At 35.0% G+C, this 13,750-nt stretch overlaps 5 protein-coding genes across 5 annotated transcripts; 3 read left to right on the forward strand and 2 right to left on the reverse strand.

The window, feature by feature from the left end:
- Window positions 1-2,071: 2,071 nt before the first annotated feature.
- CBG26679 lies at window positions 2,072-2,422 on the forward strand (the record flags this gene model as incomplete). The annotated part of the gene is made up of 1 exon (XM_045240863.1): window positions 2,072-2,422. One exon carries the CDS (start codon window positions 2,072-2,074, stop codon window positions 2,420-2,422), a length of 351 nt encoding a protein of 116 aa, XP_045100670.1.
- A 1,639-nt stretch (window positions 2,423-4,061) lies between these two features.
- Window positions 4,062-5,692, forward strand: CBG24013 (the record flags this gene model as incomplete). The annotated part of the gene is made up of 7 exons (XM_045240864.1): window positions 4,062-4,263; window positions 4,314-4,360; window positions 4,595-4,665; window positions 4,824-4,955; window positions 4,997-5,137; window positions 5,184-5,341; window positions 5,502-5,692. 7 exons carry the CDS (start codon window positions 4,062-4,064, stop codon window positions 5,690-5,692), a joined length of 942 nt encoding a protein of 313 aa, XP_045091231.1.
- Window positions 5,693-5,938: 246 nt separating this feature from the next.
- On the forward strand, window positions 5,939-5,980 carry CBG24014 (the record flags this gene model as incomplete). The annotated part of the gene is made up of 1 exon (XM_002647992.2): window positions 5,939-5,980. One exon carries the CDS (start codon window positions 5,939-5,941, stop codon window positions 5,978-5,980), a length of 42 nt encoding a protein of 13 aa, XP_002648038.2.
- Window positions 5,981-7,343: 1,363 nt separating this feature from the next.
- Window positions 7,344-10,663, reverse strand: CBG24015 (the record flags this gene model as incomplete). Its single annotated transcript, XM_002647993.1, has 4 exons — window positions 7,344-7,557; window positions 8,445-8,690; window positions 8,743-8,822; window positions 10,457-10,663. The coding sequence occupies 4 exons, from the start codon at window positions 10,661-10,663 to the stop codon at window positions 7,344-7,346; spliced, it is 747 nt and encodes a 248-aa protein (XP_002648039.1).
- A 1,230-nt stretch (window positions 10,664-11,893) lies between these two features.
- CBG24016 lies at window positions 11,894-13,298 on the reverse strand (the record flags this gene model as incomplete). Its single annotated transcript, XM_002647994.2, has 7 exons — window positions 11,894-12,084; window positions 12,172-12,329; window positions 12,376-12,519; window positions 12,569-12,700; window positions 12,766-12,911; window positions 12,981-13,027; window positions 13,082-13,298. The coding sequence occupies 7 exons, from the start codon at window positions 13,296-13,298 to the stop codon at window positions 11,894-11,896; spliced, it is 1,035 nt and encodes a 344-aa protein (XP_002648040.2).
- Between the last annotated feature and the right edge of the window lie 452 nt (window positions 13,299-13,750).

The raw sequence follows: 13,750 nt of genomic DNA on the forward strand, positions 1-13,750 counted from the left end.
TTCTCGCCCTGTGGTGGAATTCTCAAAAAAAATTAAATTTTTAAAATCCAAATTAAAATCATTAAAATCCAAAATTTAATTTTTTCAAAAAAAATTTAATTTTTTCAAAAAAATTAAATTTTGGATTTTTTTGAATATCAGAATGTGTTCTATCAGGAAAAAGCACATTTGAAAACCCTAAAATAGTTTTTGTAGTCTGAAATTCGCCCATTCGCCCGTATTACCACACTTTCGAAGTGTCCTGGAGCCGAAACTTTGAAACTTCAAATTTTTTCGCGCCAAAAAATAAATGGAGAAATTCAAAAAAAAAAATCCAAAAACCGTTTAACTGTTTACTTAAAGTTTGCAAAAATAGAAAAAAAGCATGTGACCTGACAAAAAATTTAGAAAAATATATATAATTTTTGATCTCTAAAAGTTTTTTTTTAAAGGTGGGGGGACAGGAGATTTTACGGGGGATTTTTGGGGCCAGAGTATGCATTCTACCGTCACGGTGTACAACGCTTAATGTCACTCTGCGTACATCTGTCATCTTCGCCTTTATGTATGCAATCGGGCGACCACTTTCTCTTTGCCCGCGTGGCTCAGTCGGTAGCGGCGCCGCACCCTCAATCCTCGTCCCACACGTTCAACTCCTCGAGAGGCATATTTAAACGAAATTTCGAGAACATTATGTTTTTCATGTCCCCCACCTTTAACTTCAAAAATTTGAAAAGAGTTATATTTTTCCAATTTTTAAATTTTAAAAAATTCAAAAATCAGAAAAAATTGCAAACCAGGATGTATTTGGGATACTGTCTAGACATATTTTTGCCCCCTAAAAACCGGTTTTTTTTTCAATTTTATACTCCAGAACACACAAATAAAACATCATTTCACCTTATCAGGTGACACTATAAATATGGGAGTGATAAGAGAAAAATAAATCAGAAATTGAAAATTTACCTATTTTTTCTATTTTTTTCAATTCTAAATTTTTCTGTTTTTGAGTTCCAAAGTTTTCACAAAATGTCTTTTTTTCAAAATTTTCAATTTCCAACTTTTTTTTTGAATTGTTTGAATTTTTCAAAATTTCCAGAAATGGAGGCATGCGAAAATTATCAATTTCAATATGAAACCAATAATTTGAATGAAAGAAAGCAGTCGATTGAGAAGGAGGTATGCGTCTTTAAATTCCATTTTTTTGAGTACTGTAGTTTTCCATAAGCTCCGCCCCTTTCGAAGGGTGATTATACTCATTTCGAAGCGGGTTTCCAGCAGATTTTGAATTTTGAAAATGCAATTTGAATTTCAGAACGATTGGAGAAAAATAAGCAAAGTTTGTGTTATGAGGATCCAAAAACTACTGAAAATTGCATGAAAGATTATGGAAGAAAGGGTAAAATTTAGGATTTTTCTGGAATTTTCGAAAAACAAATCAGTTTTTTTCAGAATCCCAGCCCGAGAAATCATCATGGCAAAGTTGGTTTATGCAGAAAAAATAAATTTTGTTCAAATTTTTTTCAATTTTCAATAAAATTCAAAAAAAAATAATTTTATATTATTAAGTGCGTTATTCTACGTCTTCCAGTTTTAAAATCACTTCTCTAGCTCACCTAGGAGCCGAGATACAGCGCTTTGAAGTTTGGAGAGACGGAGGCAGTTAGAGTTTCTCGATTTCTGTGCTCTCCACCTTTCCCCATACTCTCTATCCGCTCAAATTTCAAATGAGTGTATCTCGACTCCCAGGCTAGCTAGAAAGCTGATTTTTTCACAGAAATTTTGATTCAAAAGTTGGAATCTTGTAAAAATGAACAACTTGAGAAGTATAACATTAAAATGAATGAAGCTCCGCCCCTTCAAGCTGGTTTATATTAACTGCAAAACTGCAAAAAAAAACTGAAAATTCTGCCAGAACAGCTGGAATCAGTCTAGACTGATTTGGATCTTTCAAATCGTCCAATGTGTCGCCAAACTTTTAAAAATAGATCAAAATCGAAGATAATATCCATTCGGTGTGTCTCTAATGAACACATTTAGAAATCGAAATTCGTAGTGAAGTATCGATCAAATACATACATCAGACAGAAAAATGAAAAACCAAAAAGCATTGGTCCCTAAAAAGTTGGCTTTCGGAATCATATTCTTCGTGGCCGTTGGAATTAATCTATTCTTGTTTTGTCGGAAACCAAATAAACCATCGTCTGGACAGAAAGGACCATCAAAAATGGAAGAAGGTGCTAGCAAAACGGCATCCATTGAATCCAAACCCAAATCGGTCGTTGGAAGTGCTGAGAAGACTGGCGGGGATTCAAAAATCGAGGGAAAATCGAAAATCGATAGGAAATCCAAAATTGGAAAATCAAAAGTTGCAGGAAAACCAGAGAAATCGATGATGAAGCCTCGAAATGATGGTCGATCTACTTTTATGTATACTGGTTGAAAATGGATTTTCGTTGGAAAATATAAACTACTTGTTCTTAATAAATTTTTATAAATTTTTAATCGTTTTTTTCAATTCGTGCAAAATTTTGAAACATTTCTACATAACCTGAAACCCGGTGAAAAATGTCACAAAATAGCTCAAGAATCACTTCTCTAGCTCATCTAGCAGCCGAGATATGGGCGTTTGAAGTTTAGGAGAGACGCAGGCAGTTAGAGTGCCTCGCTGCCTGCGTTCTCCTCCTTCCCCATACTCTCTAGTCGGCTAAACTTCAAATGACGGTATCTCGACTCCCAGTCCACCTAAAAAGCTGATTTTTTCCCTGCTTTTGTTCAAAAATCTGAAACATTGTAATGATGAAGAACATGAAAAATTTAGATTACAAAGAACAAGACTCCGCCCCTTTAAGACGTGTTCATACTAATTGTAAAACTGAAAAAAAAAACTGAAAATTTTGCCAGAAAATCTGGAATCAATCTAAACAGATGTGGATCTCCAAGTCGTCCAATGTGTCGCCAAACCTCTGAAAATAGATCAAAATCGAAGATAGTATCCATTCGGTGTGTCTCTAATGAACACATTTAGAAATCGAAATTCGTAGTGAGATATCGATCAAGCACATACATCAGGCAGAAAAATGAAAAACCAAAAAACATTGGTCCCTAAAAAGTTATCATTTTAATGGGCTATAATTTCTCAAATTTGTAAGGTAATGATTTGAAAAAAATATTCTTGGATTCAGCTTTTTTAAAGCTTTCAAATAAGTATAAAATCAATTATATTCTACGTTTGAAACGATTATAATATTCGAATTTCTCATGCTATCAACTTGAAATTTGTCATTTAAAATGCAGCGAAAAACGCGCTTCGAAATGAGTATAAGCATGTTTGCTTCTGAAAATCTCTATGCGCCTTTAAACTACTGTAACCTAGTATGTTCCTTTTGAAGATCTTAAAAATCCAGATTCAAAAATCGGAATTCCAGACTGAAAATAACAAAATTCGGATCCCCCCACTGCCAGATAGATCAGTTTCATCTAGCCTGGTTGTTGGTCAAAAATATCTCATTTCTCTTTTTTGTTTAAGATCCGCAAACGAAGATACCAAATTTATCTTAAATTTAAAACCACTATAAATTTTGCATTTTTCGACTTGAAATTCATGTTTTCAGCATCAGCAAGAAAAGAGCTTCAAAAGGAGTATAAACATGAAAAGAGCTTCAAAAGGAGTATAAACATGTTTGTTTTTTCTAAAAATCTTCTATGCGCCTTTAAACTACTGTAACCTATAATCATTTTGAAGCTCTAATTGTAAGCTAGATTGCCGCATGCGCCTTTAAAATATTGTGACCAAGCCATAAGTATATTCATTTTGAAGCTCTTAAAAAGCTGAATTGAATGAGAACTAAATTTCAGATTTAAAAAATCAAGAACATTTTTGAAAATTATTGAAATTCAAATTTCCCAACCGCCAGGAAAGATGAGTTTCACCGAACCCGGTTTCCTCCGGTTTTCTCCGATCTTTGGTTTTTTTTAAAGATCCGTAAGCCAAGATAAAAATTGTGTCATCTTGAAAAACTCATTGGCATATAAAAATCCCCAAAAAAGAATCGACAGATTTTTGTTTCGGCGGATTTCCTATGGCGTCAGCAATCCAAACATATTTCTGGAATAAAAATGCTGGATATCAGAGGATGGATACTGTAGGCACTGGCAGAGACTATAAACAATATTGCTGCATCTTTTTGACAATTTCCGCTTGTTTAGGGATTTATGGATATTTTTATTACGAAAATGAATATACGATTTATGTGGATGGCAAGGTTGTGAATTTCACTGGAGGTTTGATTTTTGCCTTAAATTTTAAGTATTCTTAAAATTTCAATTTTCAGTAGAAGACTTCATTCCACCATTTGTCAGCTATTATCATGAATTTTTGGTGAGTTATTTGGATTTCTTTGGGGGCTGAGATAGGAAATTTGAATTTGCCAGGTTTCAAGCTTCAAAATGAGTATAAACATGGCTAGGGTCCAAGAAAAGGGGCGGAGCCTAATTTTGAAAATTAAGTTTTGAACCTAGAAAGTTTGAATTTGGCTCATTGTGCGCTTCAAGATGAGTATAAAGATGCCTAGGACCCAGAGAAAGGGGCGGAGCCTAATTTTCAAATTTCCAGGTGGCTCCGAAGAGCAAATTGATCTCCTGTGCAATTCCAAAATCCATGTCTCAATTAACCATTAATATTATGTGTCTCCTTTATGATGAGCACAGTTTTTCAGCGGAAAATAATAGCTTAAATGATACCTGGACCACTGAAAGGTGAGAATTTTTGAATTTAGCGTCGGAAGAGCTTCGAAATAGGCTCCGCCCCTTTTAGTTCCATTTGGAAGCCCTTGAAATTTCAGGAAATGCCAGGAAGAATCCCAATTCCGAAACCCAAGTCAACAACTTTTAAATGACCCGGATACGGTGAGATTTGCATTTATAAGAGATCCAATTCAACGATTTGTGTCCCTCTACCTGGATAAGTGCATACAGTAAGCTGTCCCTTTAAATAGGATTACTGTAGTTTTTGCAGCACTGACTTTTGCTTCAACTGCAATAAGGATATGAGATGTTTCGTTCAGAGTATTTATGAAACGTTGAGAAATATTTCTGATTATCGACATGGATTTGAAGGTTTGGATATGATGGCAGAGCATGCTGCACCGTTATCATGGTAGGTGGACATCGGGACAGCTGGAAGCACAGAATTTGAATTTTAGGATGTGCAATTTCGATAAGGATCTTGAAAAATGGCATTTGCTTATGATGGGGTCGGATTTTGAAGAAAGGAAATCTTCCATTTTGCATTTAGCAAACATTTTGAAGCGACAAGGATTCAACGAAACATTGGTGGACAAGATTCAGAAGGATACGATGGGTAGGTTTTGATTTTTTTATCTTTTTTTTCTGAAAATTTGGACTTGACGCGTTTCGAAATGAGTTCAAAACCAGGAAAAACCAGGGTTCATACTCATTTTAAAGCTCTCAACGAGCCAAATTCTAAATTCCAAAAATCAATTATCGATTTTCGTTTTCAGGTGGTGAGACCGCCCATTCCACCCACACATCATCGCATCGCGAAGAAGCTGAACGTCAAATCCGCGACGATCCATACATTCGGGACCTTCTTCATAAAATTTACTTTTTTGATTATGTCATTTTTCCATTTAAGAGAGATGAGTTAGACAAAAAATATCAGACGAACTTCTGGAAAGTTCCAGAAGAATAGGTTTTGAAATTTTGAAGTATATAATAAATTATAAATTTTTTTTTCTTCAAAATGCTTCAAAAACCAGGTTTCTACGATGCCTTTGAGCCGAGTTATAGGCATTTTAAGATTCGAACAGACGCAGACAGTCCGAAGCTAGTGTGTTCGTTGGTCGAGGGAGAGGTGATTCATATGGCAAAAGATATGGAGGATATTGTTGATGAGCAATATGACTGTGATCTGATTGCTCAGGAAGTCGTTGATGAGATGAAGGAGAATGAGAAGTTGGATTTCGAGGGTTTTGAGTGAGTTGGCAACTTTGAATTTGTGAAATTTGAATCTATTTTCTGAAAAAAAAGAAGAATATTTTATGCTGAGCAATGAAAAGATCAGCTTTCTAGGATGCCTTTGAGCCGAGTTATAGCCATTTCAAGATTCGAAGAGACGCAGACAGTTCGACACTATCGTTTCTCTGTGTCTCTCCCTTCAAAACTATAAATGACACTAACTTGGCTTAAAATGGTTGTGGGAAATTAGTTTTTGGTGCATTCTAATAAAATAAATTTTTTATATTTTTTATCAAGCAAAAAAACATTTATCAAAATTCAAAAAATCAGCCTAAAATCATCGTTAGACTATTTAACGACCCGATTTTTAACAATTTCAAAAAAAGCCCGATTTTCTGCTGAAAATGTTTCAAAAACCAAGTTTCTACGATGATTTTGAGCCAAGTAACGGCTATTTTAAGATTTGAAGAGACGCAGATAATCGGACACTCTCATTTCTCTGCGTCTCTTCTTTCGAAATCTAAAATGTCCATAACTAGGCTAAATATAGTCGTAGAAAGTTGATTTTTGATGGGTTTTATAGGAAATTTATGTTAATTTTCAGAAGAACTATAAAAATTTTTGCACTTCTATTTGGTGACCCATAAATTTCTTGTTGTTCAGGAAGTTTTTGAAAATTTTTGAAATACATCAGAAAATAAGAAAAATGTCCATCAAAACAGTCCAAAAACCAAGTTTCTGAGATGATTCTGAGCCGAGTTACGGTCATTTTCAATTTTGAAGCGACGCAGGCAGTCATACACTCTCGTCTCTCTGCGTCTCTTCTACCAAAGTTTCAAAATACGATAACTCGGGCCAAAATGATCGTAGAAAGTTGGTTTTTGGTGCATTCTGAGGGAAGTTTTGTCTTTTTTTCAACAATACAAACAAAGAAATTCAAAAAAAATCAAAATTCTAACAAAAATGCTCCAAAAACCAAGTCTCTACGACGCCTATGAGCCGAGTTATAGCTATTTTAAGCTTTAGAGAGACGCAGACAATCCGACACTCTCGTTTCTCTCCGTCTCTTTTTTTTAAACGTCAAATAACCATAACTCAGCTCTAAATAGTCGTAGAAAGCTGATTTTTGGTGTGTTCTGGAGAATGTTTTCTGATAAAACCAGAAAATGTAATTTGGGAGTTTTGTACGGTAGTATACCTCTCAACAAAAAGTTCCGAAACTTCGATGAAAATTTATTATTATTATTTGAAAAACTGTCAAATTAAATGTTAAAATTGTACAGTAGCTCTCAATGAAACCATAGAGATGAGCTATACATGAAAAAAGAAAGTGGCTCTCATAAAATGAGCAATTAATAATTAACACAGACGAGTCATTTTGATTCCTAATTCTCCTTGACAATCTCCTCCATTTTCTCTCCAATTTTAGTCATTTGACGGATCCATGTCGGCTGAGAAACGATTCCAAATCCATGAGTGACATTTGAGAACGCCTCCATTTGATGATTGAATTTACGATTTTCCGATGATTTTGAACTCATTCCAGAGAGTGGTGGGACGACTGATGAGAATACGGTAGATAGAGATGACATACACGTTCTGTAATTTGAGAAAATCAGAAAATGTACAATATTTGGCTCTTTATGACAAGTGTTACATCCATTTTAAGATTCGAGGAGACGCAGACAGTCAGACGCATCAAAAATCAAGTTTTTACGACCATTTTGAGCCAAGTCAGAGCCGTTGGAAGTGTTTAAAAAAAAGAGATGCAGAGAAACGAGAGTTTCTGACTGTCTGCGTCTCTTCAAATTTTGAAATCGCTATATCTCGGCTCATATGCGTCGTAGAGACTTGGTTTTTGATGCATTTTTGTCAGAATTTTGGGCTTTTTGAATTTCTTCGTTGAAAAAAGACAAAACGTCCTTCAGAATGCACCAAAAATCAACTTTCTACAACCATTTTGATCCGAATTATCGTCATTTGAAACTTTGGTAGAAGAGACGCAGAGAAATGAGAGTGTCCGATTATCTGCGTCTCTTCAAATCTTAAAATAGCCGTTACTTGGCTCAAAATCATCGTAGAAACTTGGTTTTTGAAATTTTTTCATCAGAAAATCGGGCGTTTTTTTGAAATTTTTAAAAATCAGGTCGTGAAATAGTCTAACGATGAGTTTAGGCCGATTTTTTGAATTTCGAAAAATGTATTTTTTGCTTGCTACAAAATAGACAAAATTTCTTTTAGAATGCACCAAAAACTAATTTCCCACAACCATTTTAAGCCAAGTTAGTGTCATTTATAGTTTTGAAGGGAGAGACGCAGAGAAACGATAGTGTCGAACTGTCTGCGTCTCTTCGAATCTTGAAATGGCTATAACTCGGCTCAAAGGCATCCTAGAAAGCTGATCTTTTCATTGCTCAGCATAAAATATTCTTCTTTTTTTTCAGAAAATAGATTCAAATTTCACAAATTCAAAGTTGCCAACTCACTCAAAACCCTCGAAATCCAACTTCTCATTCTCCTTCATCTCATCAACGACTTCCTGAGCAATCAGATCACAGTCATATTGCTCATCAACAATATCCTCCATATCTTTTGCCATATGAATCACCTCTCCCTCGACCAACGAACACACTAGCTTCGGTGTCTCCATTTTGCGATGATTCACATTCAGCGATATCCCTTTTTGCTCCAACTCCCTTCGAAGAATCTCACCGCCGGCTCTCGATTTTGCTCTGAAAAATAAAACAAAATTTGTAGAAGAAATACTTATTTTAAACTTCTTACCTTCTCAAATTCAACGCCAAACTGGAACTGTTAAAGTGCTCCTGACCAAACAGACGTCTTCTCATTTCCTCGGTGGTGACCTGGAAATTGGTTTTTTTTCAGATTCTTTTATAAATTCAATGTGAAGTATTGAAAATTTCCATCAAAATGGTCCAGAAATCAATTTTCCATGATAATTTTGAGCCGAGTTATGGCGATTTTAAGAGTCGAAGAGACGCAGACAGTTAGACACTCTCGTTTCTCTGCGTCTCTACTTTCGAAACATTAAATGTTCATAACTCGGTTCAAAGCAGTCTTAGAAAATTCATTTTTAGTGTATTTTTGAGGAAAATTTGTCTGTTTTCTAGCTAATTCAGAAAATTATACATTTTTTGAAGATTTCTGTCATTATAGGGACGGATTTGGATTCTTCGAGTTGCCCGGCAAACAAAATACGCAACATTTTCTTCCAAATGGTCCAAAAACGAAGTTTCTAAGACGATTTTGAGCCGAGTTACGGTCATTTTAAAATCAGACGCAGACAATTAGACACGAAGAGACGTAGAAAGTCAGAAACTCTCGTTTCTCTGCGTCTCTCTTTTCGAAACTTCAAACGACCATAACTTGGCTCAAAGTAGTCGTAAAACGTTCATTTCTGGTGGGTTTTAAAGGTAATTGTTGATATTTTTAGAAGAAAATCAGAAAACAAACATGTTCAAATTTCGAAAAAAAAGAAAATCATCATGACAACTGATTATTTTTAGTTTGCTGGAGAGCCCATAAAATATCATTCTGACTACTAAAAGAATCAAGTTTCTACGTACTAAAAGAATCAAGTTTCTACGTACTAAAAGAATCAAGTTTCTACGTACTAAAAGAATCAAGTTTCTACGTACTAAAAGAATCAAGTTTCTACGACCCATGTGAGCCGAGTTATGGCGATTGAAGAGACGCAGACAGTCAGACACTCTCGCTTCTCTGCGTCTCTTCTTTCAAAACTTTCAACGACGATAACTCGGCTCAAAATACTTGTAGAAAGTTGATTTTTAGTGGGTTTCCAAGGGAAATTTTGATACTTTTGGACAAAATTATACAAATCAAAATCCTTCTTGCTTTTTTTTAGTAACTAAGAAAATTTGATTTACTTCTAAAATGTTCAATTTCCATTGAAAAATACAGAACATTTTCATCAAAATGGTCTAAAAACCAAATTTTTACAACTCATGTGAGCCGAGTTATGGCGATTTTAAGCGTTGAAGAGACGCAGACAGTCAGACACTCTCGCTTCTCTGCGTCTCTTCTTTCAAAACTTTAAACGACGATAACTTGGCTCAACGTAGTCGTAAAACGTTCATTTCTGGTGAATTTTAAAGGTAATCTTTAACATTTTCAGAAGAGAACCAGAAAGTAGATGTTCAAATTTCGAAAAAATAAAATTATCATGTCAACTGATTATTTTTATTTTGCCGGAGAGTCCATAAAATATCATTATGAGTACTAAAAGAATCAAGTTTCTACGATGCCCATGAGCCGAGTTATGACCATTTGAAAGTTCTAGAGACGCAGACATTCAGGCACTCTCGTTTCTCTGCGTCTCTTCTTTCAAAACTTTAAACGACGATAATTCGACTCAAAGTAGTCGTAAAACGTTCATTTTTGATGGGTTTTAAAGGAAATTTTAGATATTTTTCGTGATAAAATTGTCAGCCACTTTTCAAAATATTTCACCACTCACCTTGTACAAAATCGGATCCAAATGGTTCGAGAGTTTTCCAAAAACCTCTTCAAAAACGTCCTTATCTTTGATTGTTTCTGTTTCGAATCCCTTCGGAACTTCTGGAGCGGCAGTTTGATTTTCCGTGTTTTCTGATTCATTTTCTTCAGTTTTCGACTCATTTTTTGCATGTTCCATTGCCAGGAGCTGTATTATGTGTGGAAGCATTTTTTTTGACACCGAAAATTATGAATTTTGAGATCAGGGCAAGGGAAGAGACCAAAAAACAGGAAAAGCGAACTGACAGAAAAACAACTGAGTGTCGGAGAGAAAGACATCGCACGCAACGCGACAGCGACGCGCGCGCAAAAATTTGATCTCCTGGGAAAACAGTGCGTTCTCTTTACACGTCTGGGACCATCCCTCTTCACATTGTCACTCATTGATTTCAGTGGGCGCAATAAAAGGTGAATAATTGCATTTGGGGATACTGTAGATGGTACTGTAGGGGTAATAAATTATTCATTTTTGAAAACAAGAAAAAACAAATACCAGTTTCTAGAATCCAGTAAAAATCACCTTTCTGCGACTGTTTTAATCCGAATTATCCGTCATTTGAAGTTCCGAAACGAGAGACGCAGAGAAACGAGAGTGTCTGACTGTCAGCGTCTCTTAAAATTTTGAAATAGCCATAACTCGGCTCAAAATCATCTTAGGAACTTCGTTTTTGGACTGTATTGATGGAAATTTTTCTTATTTACTGATGTATTTCAAAAAATTCCTACACAACAAAAAAGTTCTGGGTATATAATTTTCTGGATCAAAAATCAACTTTCCACAACTATTTTGAGCCGAGTTATGGAAATTTTAGGTTTCGAAAGAAGAGACGCAGAGAAACGAGAGTTTCTGACTTTCTACGTCTCTTCGTGTCTAATTGTCTGCGTCTGATTTTAAAATAACCGTAACTCGGCTCAAAATGGTCTTAGAAACTTCGTTTTTGGACCATTTGGAAGAGAATGTTGCGTATTTTGTTTTCCGGCCAACTCGAGAAATCCAAATCCGTCCATATGATGACATTACGGCTGTGTTAAAAAATTTTTTCAAATAATGTTTAATTTTCTGAATTAGCTAAAAAACAGACACAATTTTCTCAAAAATACACTAAAAATGAATCTTCTAAGACTGTTTTGAACCGAGTTATCGTAATTTGAAGTTCCGAAACGAGAGATGCAGAGAAACGAGAGTGTCTAACTGCCTGCGTCTCTTCAAAAAAAAAAGTTCTTGATCGTAACTCGGCTCGAAATCATCGTAGAACCTTGGTTTTTGAATCATGTTTATCAGAAGACCATGCGTTTTTTTCGGAAAATGTCACAAAACCATCTCCAGTTTCAGAGAATTCAGCCAATTTTTATTAACAAAAGAAAAACCAAAATAAAATTTTTTTTAAATTTTCAAATTCTAGTTTTCTGGAACTCTCCAGAAATTCGTCTGATATTTTTTGTCTAACTCATCTCTCTTAAATGGAAAAACGACATAATCAAAAAAGTAAATTTTATGAAGAAGGTCCCGAATGTATGGATCCTCGCGGATTTGACGTTCAGCTTCTTGTCGATGCGATGATTTGTGTGTGCCATGAGGGGTCTCCCCAACTGAAAAATCAATAATTGATCTGGAAATTTTGAACTAGGTTCGACAAGAGCTCAAAATGTGGAATTCCCAATTTTCAAAATACCTACTCGACATATCTTTCTTGATCTTGTCCACCAAACTGTCCTTGAATCCTTGCCTCTTCAAAATATTTGCCAAATGTAAAGTCGATGATTTTCTTTCTTCCAAATCCGATCCTATCATTAGCAAATCCCATTTTCCGAGCTCCTTATCAAAGTTGCACATCCTAAAATTCAAATGCTGTGTTTCCAGCTGTCCCGATGTCCTCCTACCATGATAATGGTGCAGCATGCACCGCCATCACATCCACATCTTTAGATCCGTGTCGATAATCGGAAATATTTTTCAAAACTTTATAAGTTTTCCGAACGAAGCATCTCAAATTTTTTTCAGCACATCCGAAACAACCGCCAAAGCTGAAAAATTTGAAAACTACAGTAATCCAAAGTTTAAAGGCACATTTACCTAACACACTTATTCAGGTAGAAGGACACAAATCGTTGAATCGGATCTCTTATAAATGCGAATCTTACTGTATCCGGATCGTTTAAAAGTTGTTGACTTGGTTTTTGAAATTCGGGGTCTTCAAGGCATTTTCTGAAATTTCAAGGGCTTGAAGTTGAAAATGAAAGGGGCGGAGCCTAATTTTTGAAAATTCTTACCTGCTAGTAGTAGCCCAAGTGTCATTAAAACTTAGATTTTCCTGTATAAAACTGTCCTCGTCATAAAGGAGACACATGATACTAGTAGCTAATTGAGACATGGATTTTGGAATTCCACAGCTAATTAATTTGTGCTCCGGAGCCACCTGGAAACTTTAAAGGATCAAAAATGGACACTAGGCATGTTTTGTAGTTATTTTAAAGAAAAAACTTACAAAAAGATTGGGATAATAGCTGACAAAAGGTGGAACGAAATCTTCTACTGAAAATTGAAATTTTCAGAAAATTCAAATTTTCCGACAAAAAGATAACAAACCTCCAGTGAAATTCACAATTTTGCCATTCACAAAAATCGTATATTCATTTTGGAAATTAAAAAATCCATAGATTCCTAAGCAAGCGGAAATTGTCAAAAATATGCAGCAATATTTGGAAATGTTTTTTCCACTCCTTTCCTCTACAGTGTCTACAGTAGCCATTCTCATATATTCAGCATTTTCACTCAACAAAAATATATGAGCCTCTGATGCCATGGAACAGAAATCTTCCAAGACGTTTTTGGCGATTTTTATATGCCAAAGAATTTTTGCAAAATGACACAATTTTTATCTTCGTTTACGGATCTTTTTTAAGATCAAAAAACGGATAAAACCGGGTTTGACGAACTTGATCTTTCGGATGGAGATGCTTGAATTTTATACTTTGGAATTTAGCTGTCTTAGAGCTTTTAAAAATGAATATGCAAGAATTACAGTAGTTTAAAGGTGCACAGTGTCTTTTGGTCAAATTATGTTTTTATTCATTTTGAAGCTCTATTCTTTCTAATTTTGAAAATAATATTTTCAAAGTGATAACTCGTAAAACTCGAAAGTTATGGTCGTTTTGAAGGTACATGAATTTTTTTTCATTTTTGAAGCATTTAGAACGTCTGTAAACAACTCTGAAGCAGAATGTTATACTTTTTTCAAGTTATGAAAGCTTTATA

This window comes from Caenorhabditis briggsae, assembly GCF_000004555.2.
Source record: "Caenorhabditis briggsae AF16 supercontig from assembly CB4, cb25.NA_078, whole genome shotgun sequence".
Lineage (NCBI taxonomy): Eukaryota > Metazoa > Nematoda > Chromadorea > Rhabditida > Rhabditidae > Caenorhabditis > Caenorhabditis briggsae.